The 16464-nt window shown below is 43.9% G+C and overlaps 1 protein-coding gene across 3 annotated transcripts in view; it reads left to right on the top strand.

Annotated features, from left to right (window-relative positions):
• Positions 1–3128: 3128 nt before the first annotated feature.
• LOC129823834 (lysine-specific demethylase 4A-like) overlaps positions 3129–16464 on the top strand; it is a 46094-nt gene continuing 32758 nt past the window's right edge. For 2 of the 3 annotated variants that reach the window (XM_055882863.1, XM_055882861.1), the window contains exons 1-14: positions 3129–3269; positions 3981–4136; positions 4329–4504; positions 4861–4975; positions 5268–5461; positions 5692–5741; positions 5827–5930; positions 6084–6221; positions 10137–10339; positions 10474–10625; positions 12006–12658; positions 12875–13091; positions 13254–13432; positions 13656–13869. In XM_055882863.1, the coding sequence (XP_055738838.1) occupies positions 3996–4136; positions 4329–4504; positions 4861–4975; positions 5268–5461; positions 5692–5741; positions 5827–5930; positions 6084–6221; positions 10137–10339; positions 10474–10625; positions 12006–12658; positions 12875–13091; positions 13254–13432; positions 13656–13869 (2536 nt within the window). In that variant the 5' untranslated portion in view covers positions 3129–3269; positions 3981–3995. The remainder of the gene's footprint in view (positions 3270–3980; positions 4137–4328; positions 4505–4860; positions 4976–5267; positions 5462–5691; positions 5742–5826; positions 5931–6083; positions 6222–10136; positions 10340–10473; positions 10626–12005; positions 12659–12874; positions 13092–13253; positions 13433–13655; positions 13870–16464) is intronic. The other variant, XM_055882862.1, reaches the window with a different exon arrangement.

Here is a 16464-nt window from a genome sequence, read left to right as displayed (position 1 = left end):
ATTAAGAAGGAATGAAATTCCACAAATTTACTTTTAAGGCACACCTGTTAATTGAAATGCATTCCTCATGAAGCTGGTTGAGAGAATGACAAAAGTGTGCAAAGCTGTCATCAAGGCAAAGGGTGGCTACTTCTCAAATATAATATGTATTTTGATTTGTTAAACACTTTTTTTGGTTACAAGATGATTCCATATGTGTTATATTCATAGTTTTGATGTCTTCACTATTATTCTACAATGTAGGAAAAAATAAAGAAAAACCCTTGAATGAGTAGGTAGGGGTAAAGTGACTAAGCATAGATAATAAACAATGAGTAGCAGCAGAGTAAAATAATGCAAATGTAAAATAATAATGTAAATAATGTAAATAATCCAGTGCCCATTTGATTAATTGTTCAGCAGTCTTATTGCTTGGGGGTAGAAGCTGTTAAGGAGCCTTTTGGACCTAGACTTGACTTGACTTCATCGTTGTCGATGATCATGCATCAACCAACGATAATCTAGTTTTAACCCAGTCTCTCTTCCAGTGCCTTCAGAAAGTATTCACACCCCTTGACCTTTTCCACATTTTGTTGTGTTACACCACTATTTCAAATGGATAAAATCTAGATTTTTTTTGTCACTGTCCAACAGCCAATACCCCATAATGTCAAAGTGGAATTATGTTTTTAGAGACTTACAAATTTATTAAAAATGAAAAGCTGAAATGTATTGAGTCATTAAGTATTCATCCCCTTTGTTATGGCAAGCCTAAGTAAGTTCAGGAGTAAAAATATGCTTAACAGGTCACATAATAAGTTGCATCAACTTACTCTGTGTGCAATAATAGTGTTTAACATGATTTTTGAAAGAGTACCTCTCATCTCTGTACCTCACACATACAATTATCTGTAAGATCACTCAGTTGAGCACTGAATTTCAAACATAGATTCAACCACAAACACCAGGGAGGTTTTCTAATGTCTCGAAAAGAAGGCCGCCTTCTGTATTGGTAGATTGGTACAAATAAAAAAAGAAGACATTGAATATCCCTTTGATCATGGTGAAGTTATTAATTCCACTTTGGATTGTTTATCAAATATACCCAGTCACTACGAAGATACAGGTGTCCTTCCTAATGCCGTTGCCGGAGAGGAAGGAAACCGCTCAGGGATTTCACCATGAGGCCAATGGTGACTTTACAACAGTTACAGAGCTTAATGGCTGTGATAGGAGAAAACTGAGGATGGATCAACAACATTGTAGTTTCTCCACAATACTAACCTAATTGACAGAGTGAAAAGAAAGAGGCCTGTACAGAATAAAAATATTCCAAAACATGCATCCTCTTTGCAACAAGGCACTAAAGTAATAGTGCATTTTTTGGGGGGAAAGCAATTCACTATTTGTCCTGAATACAAAGTGTTATGTTTGGGGCAAATCCAATACAACACATTACTGAGTATCGCTCTAAATCTTTTCAAGCATAGTGGTGGCTGCATCATGTCATGGGTATGCTTGTAATCATTAAGGGGTGGCTAAGCACAGGCAAAATTGCTTACCAAGAAGACAGTGAATGTTCCTGAGTGGCAGTTACAGTTCTGACTTAAATCTACAAGAAAATCTATGGCAAGACCTGAAAATGGTTGTCTAGCAATGATTAACAACCAATGTGACAGAGCTTGAAGAATTCTGAAAAGAATAATGGGTAAACGTTGCACAATCCAGTTGTGGAAAGCTCTTAGAGACTTACCTAAAAAGACTCTGCCAAAAGTTATTCTACAAAGTATTGACTCAGGGGTGTGAATTCTTAAGTAAATTAGATATTTCTGTATTTCATTTTCAATATGTTTGCAAAAATGTATAAAAACATATTTTCCCTTTGTCATTATGGGGTATTGTGTGTAGATTGGTGAGAGAAAAATATATTTAATCCATGTTTAATTCAGGCAGTAACACAACAAAATGTGGAATAAGTCAAGGATGTAAACAGACTTTCTGAAGGCCCTGTGTATATTTTTTAGTGGTATACTCTAATTTATTTGGACAAAAGGGATACAGCTAATTCAACTCAGCTTCCTTTTCCGCTGAAAACGGGCTGTGGGAACTCCACTCAGGTATTTCTTTCTACACCTGCAACGTTAGGTTAGATATTGCACGTCTAGTGGAATAGGTTGCTGTTTATTAAATTATTAATTCCTTAATAAATAATGTATTCCATATTTGTATATACACTGAGTGTACAAAACATTAGGAACACGTTCACCCCCTTTTGCCCTCAGAACAGCCTCAATTAGTTGGGGCATGGACTCTATAAGCTGTCGAAAGGTGACCATGTTAACTCCAATGCTTCCCACAGTCATGTCAAGTTGGCTGGATGTCCTTTGGATGGTGGACCATTCTTGATACACATGGGAAACTGTTGAGCATGAAAAACTCAGCAGCTTTGCAGTTCTTGACACACTCAAACCGGTGCACCTGGCCCCTACTACCATACCTCGTTCAAAGGCACTTCAATCTTTTGTCTTGCCCATTCACCCAATAAATGGCCCACACACAATCCATGTCTCAAAGCATAAAAATCCTTCTTTAACCTGTCCTCCCCCCTTCGTCTACACTGATTGAAGGACATCAATAAGGGATCATACCTTTCACCTGGATTTACCATTTCATGGAAAGAGTAGGTGTTCCTAATGTTTTGTAAACTCAGTGTATATATATATATATATATATATATTATTATTATTATTATTATTATTTTTTATACATACATTTGTATTCTTTTTTATTAAATAGAGGTATATAGGTGTAGGGTTAGGTGGTGAGGCCATTTTTCCCCTTTCCCCCTTTAATTCCCAATCTGGCCCTCAAACCATCATGGTCACCTAATAATCCCCAGTTTACAATTGGCTCATTCATCCCCCTCCTCTCCCCTGTAACTATTCCCCAGGTCGTTGCTGCAAATGAGAACGTGTTCTCAGTCAACTTACCTGGTAAAATAACGGTAAAATAAAATAAAATAAAATAAAAAATTTCAAAATACAAAATATCACGTGCTCGACTACACACTCCCGCACAGTAGGTGGCGGCATGCACAAAACAAACGTGCGAACGCCATGATTCCAAAGAAGAAAGTGCACGTCGTCAAAATCATTCATTGATTGGCTACGTCTGATCCTGTGCTTGTGTACTAGTAGTAATGGAGAACAAATCCTCTTCGGGGTAAAATCGGAATTAAGTGCTATCGATATCAAGTCACCAACTGCGCAAGATTTATCAGTGTTGATAAGGTATCTTGTTTTAAACGTGTAATTTGACACCATATTTGGATTGTTTATCATGAATACGTCGTTGACAATGGCTAGCTAGTAGCAATAATAAGATGGCTTGCTAGCTAGCTGTCATGTAACAAAGCTAGCTATCCATGAATCATGCAGACATTCATTAAACTAAATACCTAGTTAGTTATTTTTTATCATACATTCTCATTCCTTATTGGACGTGTTATTATTCAGCTTGCTTATGTTATGGCACGCATAACATTCGGCTACAACATTTGCTAATTACAAGTTGATCGTTGCAGTACTTATCTGAGGTAACGTTAGTTAGCTAACTAGCTAACGTTACACTTCAGGGTAGGCCGGACAAACTTCAAATAGACGCTGCTCTTGACCAATCAAGTTGCTGCTTTTCTTTTTGTCGAAGGTGTGTCACACGTTAAGTCAACTTCGACCCGAACTGTTTCATCCTCTTGTTTACAAAACTACTCTTATCTTATTTACAATCGACCAACAGTTTGTAAACACGCTGTAGCCTAATGGTGAGGTGTCACTGGGTGTGTCCAAACAAACCTGTCACACTGTCCAGTCATGAACCAACATGACTGAACAGCCCCCCCTTTGCACAGATGTCCGTTGTATTAGCTTCCTAACACATCACTGTCTGTTGTTAAAATGTCACAATTCTTATGATGTTGAAACCTGTTTAATTCTGATCTGCAGGGCTTTCTATTTAGTATGTCGTCTGATTTGGGGTCCCAGACTCCTGGCTCCAAGGGGATCATGACCTTTCACCCCACTGCTGAGGAGTTCCAGAACTTCAGCCACTACATTGCCTACATGGAGTACCAGGGAGCACACCAAGCCGGCCTGGCTAAAGTGAGCACTGACACAAACCCTTCTACCTTGTGAAGATTCTTTTCTGATTTGTATTACCAGGCCTCCAGTTATGCAAAGCAGCTATGCACAGAAATACACACATTGTGAATATTTTTTTAAATACAAATGACCCAAGTTTTTGCGAGTGAAATACTTCACTGTAACTGATACTAAAACGGACTGTTTTTACAGGTCGTGCCACCAAAGGATTGGAAGCCCAGGAAGTCCTATGACGATATAGATGATCTGGTGATCCCGGCTCCCATCCAGCAGGTAGTGACGGGCCAGTCAGGTCTGTTCACCCAGTACAACATCCAGAAGAAGCCCATGACCGTCCGAGAGTTCCGTAAGACGGCCAACAGTGACAAGTGAGTCTGACTGCACCAAAACTGGAACAGCTTTAACAAAGTTTCATAACATATTACACACAGTCTATCTATGAATGAGCTATACTGTATGTTTCCTCTTGTATGAAGAATTTGTTGACTTGGTCTGTGATTGGGAAAAGTCACTCTGTGTACATGCTATTTGTCTAAGGAAATGATACAGTGAACAAAGTTAATAACATGATTTAAAACAGAGGGTTTGTATGATTAGCTTTGTTAGTAATTCATGTGTTTCTCAAGATCTCTTGGGATTTTGAAAGGCTCTGGCTCACAGGCACGGATTTGAAAAATGTATAGTTTCTAATCAGCCGTACTGATCGACCCCCCCCCGATCGTAGGTTCTGCAGCCCTCGCTATGCCGACTATGAGGAGCTGGAGAGGAAGTACTGGAAGAAAGTGACCTTTAACTCGCCCATCTACGGTGCAGATGTGAACGGAACACTTTACGACCCTGTGAGTCATTACGAATCCCCCCCAGGGGTGTTTTTTATTATTCTATGGTGTTAACATGTTGTTATTGTTCCTGGTTATAAAGATGCTGGCTGGTGAGAGTGATGTGTTTTGTGGTTGTGTAGACAAAGGTTTTGTAAATTACTTGTACGTTTTCTCTCAGAATCATGTGTTACACCCACAATTTAAATTCACAACCAATCTAGAAGCCTGCAGTGGTTTTGTTTCACTACAGCGCTGAATAAGATAATGATATCCAGCAACAATAGTTAAATTTTTCTGTCGTTCTCTCCAGGATGTGACTGATTGGAACATCGGCAAACTGAATACCATCCTGGACACAGTGGAGCATGCGAATGGCATCACCATCGAGGGGGTGAACACGCCCTACCTGTACTTTGGCATGTGGAAGACCACTTTCGCCTGGCACACTGAAGACATGGATCTCTACAGTATCAACTACCTTCACTTTGGGGCGCCAAAGTCCTGGTAAGTAGTTACACTATTACTCACATACCGGTCGTAGATGTATTGGTAGTTGTGTGTGTATAAGAGCCAAGTTTTTAAGCATCAACATGCTGATGATGGTTATGTAAGTGTAGTTTGAGGACTCGTTGTCAAGATTGAAAACAACACTCGCCAAGTGAAAGAAATGTCAACAATTTGAACGTCAATGTCATAACAGAAGATAAGTGATTGACGTTCTGATACGCCCACAGGTACTGTGTTCCTCCAGAGCAGGGGAAGAAAATGGAGCGCTTGGCTCAAGGTGAGAGGGACAGACACATGTTTTACCTAATTAGAAAACAACTGTTTTTTAACTAGTTTTAATCCAACACACTGTTTCCTTTCAGGGTTTTTTCCTGGTAGCCACCAAAATTGCGAAGCCTTCCTGAGGCACAAGATGACCCTCATCTCGCCCTCCATATTAAGGAAATATGGCATTCCATTTGAGAAGGTAAGCCCTCATGAATAGTAATGATTTTCTACTTTTTTTAGCTGTATTTATTGTATACCAACCTAAGACCCCGTGGGATTTTATCAACTTATGTTGATCACTTATATAAAGCCTTGTACAGTATATGATAGTTTTTTCCTGTCCGTGTTTCAGATCACTCAGGAGCCCGGTGAGTTCATGGTGACATTTCCCTATAGCTACCACGCCGGATTCAACCATGGCTTCAACTGTGCCGAGTCCACCAACTTTGCCACCGAAAGGTGGATTGAGTATGGAAAGCAAGCCATGCTGGTAAGGAAGAGTTGCAATTTCTTTAAGTGCTCCTCGTTTAAACCATGTACATTAGGGATGTTAATCGGTTAGCCGCCGAAAGCATGACAGGTCAAATGTACACTGCTCAAAAAAATAAAGGGAACACTTAAACAACACAATGTAACTCCAAGTCAATCACACTTCTGTGAAATCAAACTGTCCACTTAGGAAGCAACACTGATTGACAATACATTTCACATGCTGTTGTGCAAATGGAATAGACAAAAGGTGGAAATTATAGGCAATTAGCAAGACACCCCCAAAAAAGGAGTGATTCTGCAGGTGGTAACCACAGACCACTTCTCAGTTCCTATGCTTCCTGGCCGATGTTTTGGTCACTTTTGAATGCTGGCTGTGCTCTCACTCTAGTGGTAGCATGAGACGGAGTCTACAACCCACACAAGTGGCTCAGGTAGTGCAGTTCATCCAGGATGGCACATCAATGCGAGCTGTGGCAAAAAGGTTTGCTGTGTCTGTCAGCGTAGTGTCCAGAGCATGGAGGCGCTACCAGGAGACAGGCCAGTACATCAGGAGACGTGGAGGAGGCCGTAGGAGGGCAACAACCCAGCAGCAGGACCGCTACCTCCGCCTTTGTGCAAGGAGGTGCACTGCCAGCGCCCTGCAAAATGATCTCCAGCAGGCCACAAATGTGCATGTGTCTGCTCAAACGGTCAGAAACAGACTCCATGAGGGTGGTATGAGGGCCCGACGTCCACAGGTGGGGGTTGTGCTTACAGCCCAACACCGTGCAGGACGTTTGGCATTTGCCAGAGAACACCAAGATTGGCAAATTCGCCACTGGCGCCCTGTGCTCTTCACAGATGAAAGCAGGTTCACACTGAGCACATGAGCACATGTGACAGACGTGACAGAGTCTGGAGACGCCGTGGAGAACGTTCTGCTGCCTGCAACATCCTCCAGCATGACCGGTTTGGCGATGGGTCAGTCATGGTGTGGGGTGGCATTTCTTTGTGGGGCCGCACAGCCCTCCATGTGCTCGCCAGAGGTAGCCTGACTGCCAATAGGTACCGAGATGAGATCCTCAGACCCCTTGTGAGACCATATGCTGACAGATGCACATTTGTGGCCTGCTGAAGGTCATTTTGCAGGGCTCTGGCAGTGCACCTCCTTGCACAAAGGCGGAGGTAGCGGTCCTGCTGCTGGGTTGTTGCCCTCCTACGGCCTCCTCCACGTCTCCTGATGTACTGGCCTGTCTCCTGGTAGCGCCTCCATGCTCTGGACACTACGCTGACAGACACAGCAAACCTTTTTGCCACAGCTCGCATAGATGTGCCATCCTGGATGAACTGCACTACCTGAGCCACTTGTGTGGGTTGTAGACTTCGTCTCATGCTACCACTAGAGTGAGAGCACCGCCAGCATTCAAAAGTGACCAAAACATCAGCCAGGAAGCATAGGAACTGAGAAGTGGTCTGTGGTCACCACCTGCAGAATCATTCCTTTTTTGGGGGTGTCTTGCTACTTGCCTATAATTTCCACCTTTTGTCTATTCCATTTGCACAACAGCATGTGAAATGTATTGTCAATCAGTGTTGCTTCCTAAGTGGACAGTTTGATTTCACAGAAGTGTGAATGACTTATAGTTACATTGTGTTGTTTAAGTGTTCCCTTTATTTTTTTGAGCAGTGTATTTATTGGTCTATAGGTTAATTTGCATAATTTTGTCGAATTAAATTGGCGAGTGTATTTTTCATTAGTCGCCATGTATCTTATCACACGCACAGCATACAGAGCCTAGTTTGAGGATAGGAATATCCTGTCCCTGTCAGACAGAATGAGAGGAGCTCCTGAAAAAGCTGCTACTGGAGTGAAACAGGCTTTTATAAGGCCAGTCATTCCGCAACAAATAACCATTTTTAAATGCAATCACATGTTAAAAACTGTTTTGAGGAACACAATTAAAAAGAGCTTCACTACCGGTCAAAAGTTTTAGAACACCTACTCATTCAAGGGTTTTTCTTTATTTTTACTATTTTCTACATTGTAGAATAATAGTGAAGACATCAAAACTATGAAATAACACACATGGAATCATGTAGTAACCAAACAAGTGTTAAACAAATCCAAATATATTTATTTTATTCTTCAAATATCCACCCTTTGCCTTGATGAATGGAATGCTGAGCACTTGTTGGTTGCTGTTACTTCACTCTGCGGTCCAACTCGTCCCAAACCATCTCAATTTGGTTGAGGTCGGGTGATTGTGGAGGCCAGGTCATCTGATGCAGCACTCCATCACTCTCCTCCTTTGTCAAATAGCCCTTACACAGTCTGGAGGTGTGTTGGGTCATTCTCCTGTTGAAAAACAAATGATAGTCCCACTAAGCGCAAACCAGATGGGATGGCGTATCGCTGCAGAATGCTTTGGTAGCCATGCTGGTTAAGTGTGCCTTGAATTGTAAATAAATCACAGACAGTGTCACCAGCAAAGCACCCCCACACCATAACACCTCCTCCTCCATGCTTCACGGTGGGAAATACACATGCAGAGATTATCCGTTCAGCCACACCGCGTCTCACAAAGACACGGCGGTTGGAACCAAAAATCTCCAATTTGGACTCCAGACCAAAGGAGAAATTTCTACCAGTCTAATGTCCATTGTTTGTGTTTATTGTCCCAAGCAAGTCTCTTCTTCTTATTGGTGTCCTTTAGCAGTGGTTTCTTTGGAGGAATTCGACCATGAAGGCTTGATTCCTCTGAACAGTTGATGCTGAGATGTGTCTGTTACTTGAACTCTGAAGCATTTATTTGGGCAGCAATTTCTGAGGCTGGGAACACTAATGAACTTATCCTCTGCAGCAGAGGTAACTCTGGGTCTTCCTTTCCTGTGGCGGTCCTCATGAGAGCCAGTTTCATCATAGCGCTTGATGGTTTTTGTGAATGAACTTGAAGAAACTTTCAATGTTCTTAATGTTCCATATTGACTGACCTTCATGTCTTAAAGTAATGATGGCCTGTTGTTTCTCTTTGCTTATTTGAGCTGCTCTTGCCATAATATGGACTTTGTCTTTTACCAAATAGGGCTATCTTCTGTATAGCCCCACTACCTTGTCACAACACAACTGATTGGCTCAAACACATTAAGAAGGAAAGAAATTCCACAAATGTAACACCTGTTAATGAACACCTGTTAATTGAAATGCATTCCAGGTGACTACCTCATGAAGCTGGTTGAGAGTGTGCAAATCTGTCAAGGCAATGGGTGGCTATTTGAAGAATCTCAAATGTCTTACCTTGCTCCAAAGTAGCCTAGCCAAATCCAACCATAGAAACGTAGAGGCAATTATTTGATACAGACTTCCTCATGCCAATAACCATCGTTTCTCTCCTGTTCTATTGGTTTTCATATCTACATTCTTTCGTTGTCCAGAAGCCATAGTCATATTGGTAACCCATTCTAGTTGTTGCTGTTAATGTTCTTTCTAACAGATTTTCATCTGTCACATATGGAACAGATCCCATTAGGTGTTTAGAACAGTGTTTCCTGCAAATTTCATTTGAGCAAATGTTTTATTAGCTGCTTCATTACAGCAGTTGCATGTTCAATATAAAGGCTATTAGCCCTTTGACTGTAAAATGATGGGCTTGCTATTGTTGCATGTGTCCATTTTTAAGATCTTATTGAAAAATGTCTTCCTTGTATGCATGTGTAATATTTTCTGTTGGTCACGTCACTTTACTGTTTGGGGAAAAATATAACCATTGTTGACCAGTTAATGGGGGTCGGTTAGTCTGCGGAAAGAGGGAAAGTGGGAAAAGACTGTACTTAGAGTCATACGAGATTGTTATTAATACTATTAGACTGACCTTGGTTTTTTTAACCTCTGGGAGCATTAGTACATCCCTAGAACGTATTCTCCTCTTGCCTCCAGTGTACGTGCAGGAAGGACATGGTGAAGATCTCCATGGATCTGTTTGTGAAGAAGTACCAGCCAGACCGCTATGAGCAGTGGCTTGCGGGGCGGGACACAGGCCCCATCAACCACTCACGGTCCACCCAAGAGGCCAAGGAGTTCCTGGGGGAGGAGCAGGGGAAGGACTGCATTTCCCAGGAGCCAGAGGTGGAGAGAAAGAGGTCAGAAGAGATGTTATTTTATGTTGGTAGAGGGTGCTATAGAGCAGATTTAACAGTATATGGATGGAAATTTCCTTTAAAAAAAAATGCTTGATATAAAAATAATTCAACTTGAATGTTTTATGGCTCACCAGCCCAACACCGAGGATAGGGACCAAGAGGCACTGGGTGTGTCTGGATGTACCTGACAAGGTGGTCCCGAAAGATGAAGAAGAGGAGTATGAAAAGAAGGCCAGACTAGGCCTCACCGCTCTGTGCACGGGAGCAGAGGACTGCACAGATACAGGTACCCTCACTGACAGTAAGGCTGTGACTACCAGCCTTATTTTCATTATTTAAAACCTAGAAAATTACACGCAAAATCAGCACAGTATGATACATTTGTAAAATTAGGGGGTAACACAAAATATCAGACTGACACTTGACTGGATTTTAACCTGGAATCTGCATTAGGGGAAACAGCGTCAGTGTTTGTGTCCCCAGTACATTTGTTATTGTTTTTGTTTTGTTTCTGAAAGGAAAGAGAGGAGCGTTCAGCATCGTAGTAAATACTCTGCTGTTCTATCGCACGTGCAATGAAGTCTGCGGGGGGAAAAGTGTTCTTTGTTTTGAAGTTATTTCTTTGTTGTTGTAATATCGCAAACTGCCATGGTGGATTCCAGCTTTAATAAGCTCCAGTGTCCCGCCACCAAATGTCAAATGGTTTGAATACAGGCCACTTGTCAAATCAGTTTATTGGTTGCGTACACCGGTAAGTAGGTGTTGTAGTGATTGCTTTGAAATGCTTATGTTACTAGCTGCTAACAATTCAGTAAACTACAAACAACTTGTATAGTATTGTAGTAAATTGGTATCGATATTCTGCCTGGCTGCCCAGACTCCTTGCTCCAAGCAAACACTACGTCATGCCCCCGGATGTTAGTTTCAGTGGAGGCTGGTGGGAGGAGCTATAGGAGGACCGTCTCATTGTAATGGCTGGAATGGAAAAACATGGAACGGGGTCGACCATGTGGTTTTCATATTTTTGATACCATTCCATTTATTCCATTCCAGCCATTACAATGAGACCGCCCCCCCCCCCCCCCATAGCCCCTCACAGCCTCCACTGGTTAGTTTCTTCTCCACATTGACTTTGGATCTGCGAACACATTCAAGGCTGTCTGATTAGTCCATAAACCGATTGGTTGGGCCATAGCCAGAACACACATGGTTAAAGCCTAGTGGTTAGAGCGTTGGACTAGTAACCGAAAGGTTGCATGATCGAATCCCCTGAGCTGACAAGGTAAAAATCTGTCGTTCTGCCCCTGAACAAGGCAGTTAACCCACTGTTCCTGGGCCGTCATTGAAAATAAGAATTTATTCTTAACTAACTTGTCTAGTTAAGTAAAAAAATATATTAAAAAATAAAGTAGTGGTTTGAAAATTTGTCATTGGCTTTGATACTCTGATTGGTTAGAGACTATCCAATCGCTGATGACTTTTGTACAATAGCCCTCGTCACCACAAACAACTTCAACGATGGCAGTCTCAGACTGAAGTATGTAGTGACAGAGCAGCGGAAGTCGTCATGATAATCGATCTGCGTCACTAATCCACTATGGGACTCAGTGGATATTTGAAAATGCTATCCCTGTTGCTTCTCCTGATACAAATGTTTGTATTTCAGACACACCAGTGAAGCTCACCTCGAGGGAACTGCCTAATTTAAAGACTGACCCTACGAAGGGCAACAGCAGCACAAGCCCAGCTCTACAAAAAGTCACCATCCCCTCCACCAGCAATCACGCAGCGACCATTTTGGCTCAACCCCAGTCACACAGAAACAGCCACCTCCCAGTAGTGGCTCCCCCAGCCAGGACCGGTCCTTCCGCTCAGCCTGTCCGAAATCTGGGGGTGGCCAGCCTCCTCTTCCACAAGACCCAGAGCCCCAAGGAGACCATGCAGGTCCTCAGCTACGCCCGTGAGAACCAGCAGCCGATTCACCACACTCAGCTCCATGTGCACAGTTATGCCAGGGAGCACCTGCCACGGCACCTTCAACTCAAGGCCCAGCTCCAGTCCCAAGTCAAAGCCGGGCAGCAGGAGTCCCAGGTCCCATTCACCAAAGATGAGCATATCCAGGCCGAAGCACAGAGTCCCAGGAAGGGAGAACAGGTTGAAACAAAGGCCGAAGGCCTCAGTAAGTGGCAGCAGCCCGGCGAGGCCCAGGCTCAGGAGGAGAAGTCCGACGCTAAGGCCCCTAGCAGCCCGGAGCCTGTCCAGACCCACGCACATACCAGGCCAATCAAGAGGGCAGAGGTCAGGAGGGACAGGTGGAAGGTTAGTTTACCCTCTTTCATGATTCTATCTTTAGAAGTTATTCATTTTTGGTTATGGGTTTGTGATGATAGTAGAGACTGATATTAGAGGCGAATATGTTAAAGATTAATATGTGACATGTTTTCACACTTGCCATACAATAGAAAACGGCATTAGATGTGGAAACAACACGAGCCAGCTGATGGTCACTCATCCACTTCCTGTCTCTTTCCCCAGCAATGTCTTTCCCCAGTGCAGGCGGAGTTAACTTTAATCAAGCAGACAAACTTAAACTTAAGTAAGCCGATGATTTTACATCCAAGTAAACTGACTAACCTAAGTCAAAATAAGCAGACGGACTGCAAGAGCGTGAAGATCAAACAATATCCTCTCCTCCGCCAGCTGCCCAAACAGCACCCACTCCTCAGCTCCAGTGAAAGCCACAGTGATGATGGTGAGCACCTGCTTCTGGTGGGTTAGAACAGTATCCCAACATATATTTCTATAACAAGCAACCTTTTCAACACAAGTACATATTCACAGCGATAGGGTCCTAGTCTCTCTTTCTCCTCTCTCTTAACCTCCTCCGTTACTCTTTCCCACCTCTATCTTGTAGATGAGAGGTATGTTGATATGAAGGATGAACCAGAGGAGAGGGAGGAGTGGGCCAAGCCCCTGGCTCAGCTGTGGCAGAGTCAACCTTACAACCCCCAGGCGGAGAGATCGTACAACCAGCGCATGGGCCTGCAGGCCCCCTACTGCTCTATCTGCCTGCTCTTCCACACATACGACCAGGTAGAGTGGAGAGGTCCTTGGTCTTTGCCTTATACTGTAGCTGTTGTTAATGGGCCCTCAATCCAGCTGTTATTGAGTTTAATTTTATTTTTCAACAAAAAAATGAACTTTGAACTTTGTTTTTATGTACCTTCTAAAGACATTTAGGCAACAGAAAAGCAATTCAGCCAGCTGTGCACAATAGTAGTCAATTTGACCTTTAATAATACGCATCCCTCTCCAGTCGCAGTCTGGCAGCAACCCCAGCTACACTGTAAAAGGCCGGCGCGGGGACAGACAGAGGTCCAAACCCCTGATCCCGGAGATGTGTTTCAGCACCACCAATGACAAGACCAACAGCAGCAGCGGCGAGGGCCAACTCTACACCCCTCACCTGGAGGAGGACGGCACCAGCCTGCTGGTCAGCTGTTCCCAGTGCTGCGTCCGCATCCATGCCAGTCAGTAGCTACAGTCTCATTCACAATCCAAGTTTGAAGCCTGTCCCATATGTTTAATTTCTAATTGACTGTAGTACTCCAAATTTCAATGAATGAGTTAATTCACACCCGTTGTTAGAAAGCACTTTTCCATTGATAAGCACTAATATGCTCTTGCTGAATTCCATTTAATTCACATCAACATTCTAACACCAATGCTTAGAGCATGTAATTTATTTTAGGATTATTTTCTCAGTCGTCATTGAAATGACTAACAACAAATTTAAACTATTGTAGAAATAATGGACCTGTGTAACAGAACAAATATAAGCACCCCCCCAATTAATGTTGTTTATTATTACATTTAGTCTCTTGACTCTGTCGCTCTTGCTAACAGTCATCAAAACTAAAGCTAGACAGTCTGGGAGCATTGGAAATTCCAAAGCGTTTGATAGAGGACTATTCTCTGCAAATTATGACGGTGAGGAAATGTAATCAATTTTAAGTGCGGTGAAGACTGAATGTGGCCCGCGGGGCAAAATGAGTTTGAAACCCCTGTGTTTAATGTGTTCCATATGTTTAATCTAATGTGAGCGGACCAAGTAATTGGGCGTCACTCTAAAGCGGGAAGGTGGAACAAACGAGTCAGGAGTAGGTTTTCTTGATTGAACAAAGTTCTATATTGAGGGCATTTAGTCAACACAAACACTCCAACAGAATCAATAAAACTCTCCAAAGGAAAAAAACATATCTTCTTCTCCAGAGCAAAACAGGAACACAATACGATTGTCTTTAAACTACCACAAAAAGTCACGACATTGTCACCGTCTTAATGGTTCTTCCTAGATAGCTCCACTGTCTCGGTGGCCATCTTCCAGAGATTGTTCCCCCACTTGCTGGTTCCATACTCTCTCTTATAGGGGAAGGAGAATATCTCATTAGTAGTGTCAGCTGTGCTTAATTGCCTCTGGTTCACTTGTCTCCCATGCCTCGTTGGGCTACCATCTGTGAGCCCAGCCTGCCCTCTGGTGGTCCTTCCACATACCTTCCCCCTCAGGACCGAACCGGAGGGTCGGGCGCCAGACGCACCGTCTTGGTCGCGTCGGGGCAGCGCGTCTGCATTCCCGTTCCTCGATCCGGCCCTGTGGATGACATGGAAAGAGAACGGTTGTAAAGACAAAAACCATCTGGCTATTCTGTTGTTATTGTTTCTCTTACCAGCCATCCACGTGAGGGGCGCATGGTCCGTAACTAAAGCAAACTTCCGACCCAGTAGGTAGTACCGAAGATAATCGAGGGCCCACTTAATGGCTAAGGCCTCTTTCTCTACGGTAGCATACCTCTGTTCCCGATCGCTGAGCTTCCTACTTATGAAGAGAATCGGCTTCTCTGCTTCGCCTTTACCCTGAGCTAGTACGGCCCCGAGCCCTGTATCCGAGGCGTCGACCTGCACAATGAACTCTTGTGAGAAGTCCGGAGCCTGTAGGACGGGATCAGAACACAGGCCATCTTTTAGCGAATGAAAGGCCTCTTTCGTCTCGTCTTTCCACTCTACCTGGTTTGGCAAGTTTTTCTTGATGAGGTTTGTGAGGGGATTGGCAATGGTTGCATATCCCGGGATAATGGCGATAATATCCCGTTATCCCTAAGAAGGCCCGAACGTCCCGCTTGGTCCGGGGTCGCGGCCAGTCCCGAATTGCCCTGGTCTTCTCTGCCTGTGGGCGTATTTTCCCATTCCCCACGGTGTACCCCAGGTATTCCGCTTCGGACAGACCCAGGCAGCATTTATTTGGATTGGCCGTCAACCCTGTGGCTTCCAAACTCACGAGCACCGCCCGTAATCGCAGGAGGTGACTATCCCAGTCCTCGCTGTGGATAACCACATCGTCTATGTACGCCGCTGCATACTCTTGATGGGGCCGTAGAATGGCATCCATGAGGCGTTGGAAAGTTGCAGCGGCACCATGCAGTCCGAAGGGCATCCTCACATACTGGAAAAGCCCCTCTGGTGTGGCGAAGGCAGTCTTTGGGCGATCCTCCGGAGCCACCGGCACTTGCCAATATCCCTTCGTCAAATCCAGGGTGGTGATGAACTTGGCCTTTCCTAAGCGCTCCAAGAGTTCATCCACGCAGGGCATGGGATACGCATCGAATGTAGAGATGGCATTCACGGCCCTAAAATTGTTGCAGAGTCTCATACTACCATCGGATTTGGGGACCAGGACTATGGGACTGGACCACTCACTCGTCGATGGCACGATCACACCCATCCTCAACATCTCCCTTACCTCGTTCTTAGCGATGACTCGGCGAGCCTCAGGAATCCTGTAAGGGCGGATATGCACCTTCTTGCCGGGTTCAGTGTGGATATGGTGGAACAGGACATCTGTTTGTCCTGGGACTGGAGAGAATATTCGACCGAAGTTCATAATCAGCTTGTCTAGCTGTCTTGACTGCTCCGGCAGGAGAGTTTGACCACGGCGCACCGGTGGTAGAGCCTCCTCTTTTCCTTTTCCCTCCAGGGCCATCAAAGCCACCTCCTCCTCTCTTCCATGGTACGGCTTTAACAGGTTTATGTGATAGAGTTGGACCTTCTTCCTTCTATCAGGTTGCTTG

This window comes from Salvelinus fontinalis, chromosome 26 (assembly GCF_029448725.1).
Source record: "Salvelinus fontinalis isolate EN_2023a chromosome 26, ASM2944872v1, whole genome shotgun sequence".
NCBI classification, from domain to species: domain Eukaryota; kingdom Metazoa; phylum Chordata; class Actinopteri; order Salmoniformes; family Salmonidae; genus Salvelinus; species Salvelinus fontinalis.
The sequence above is the reverse complement of the archived record's forward strand: the minus strand, read 5'-3'. Positions and strand labels throughout refer to the sequence as shown.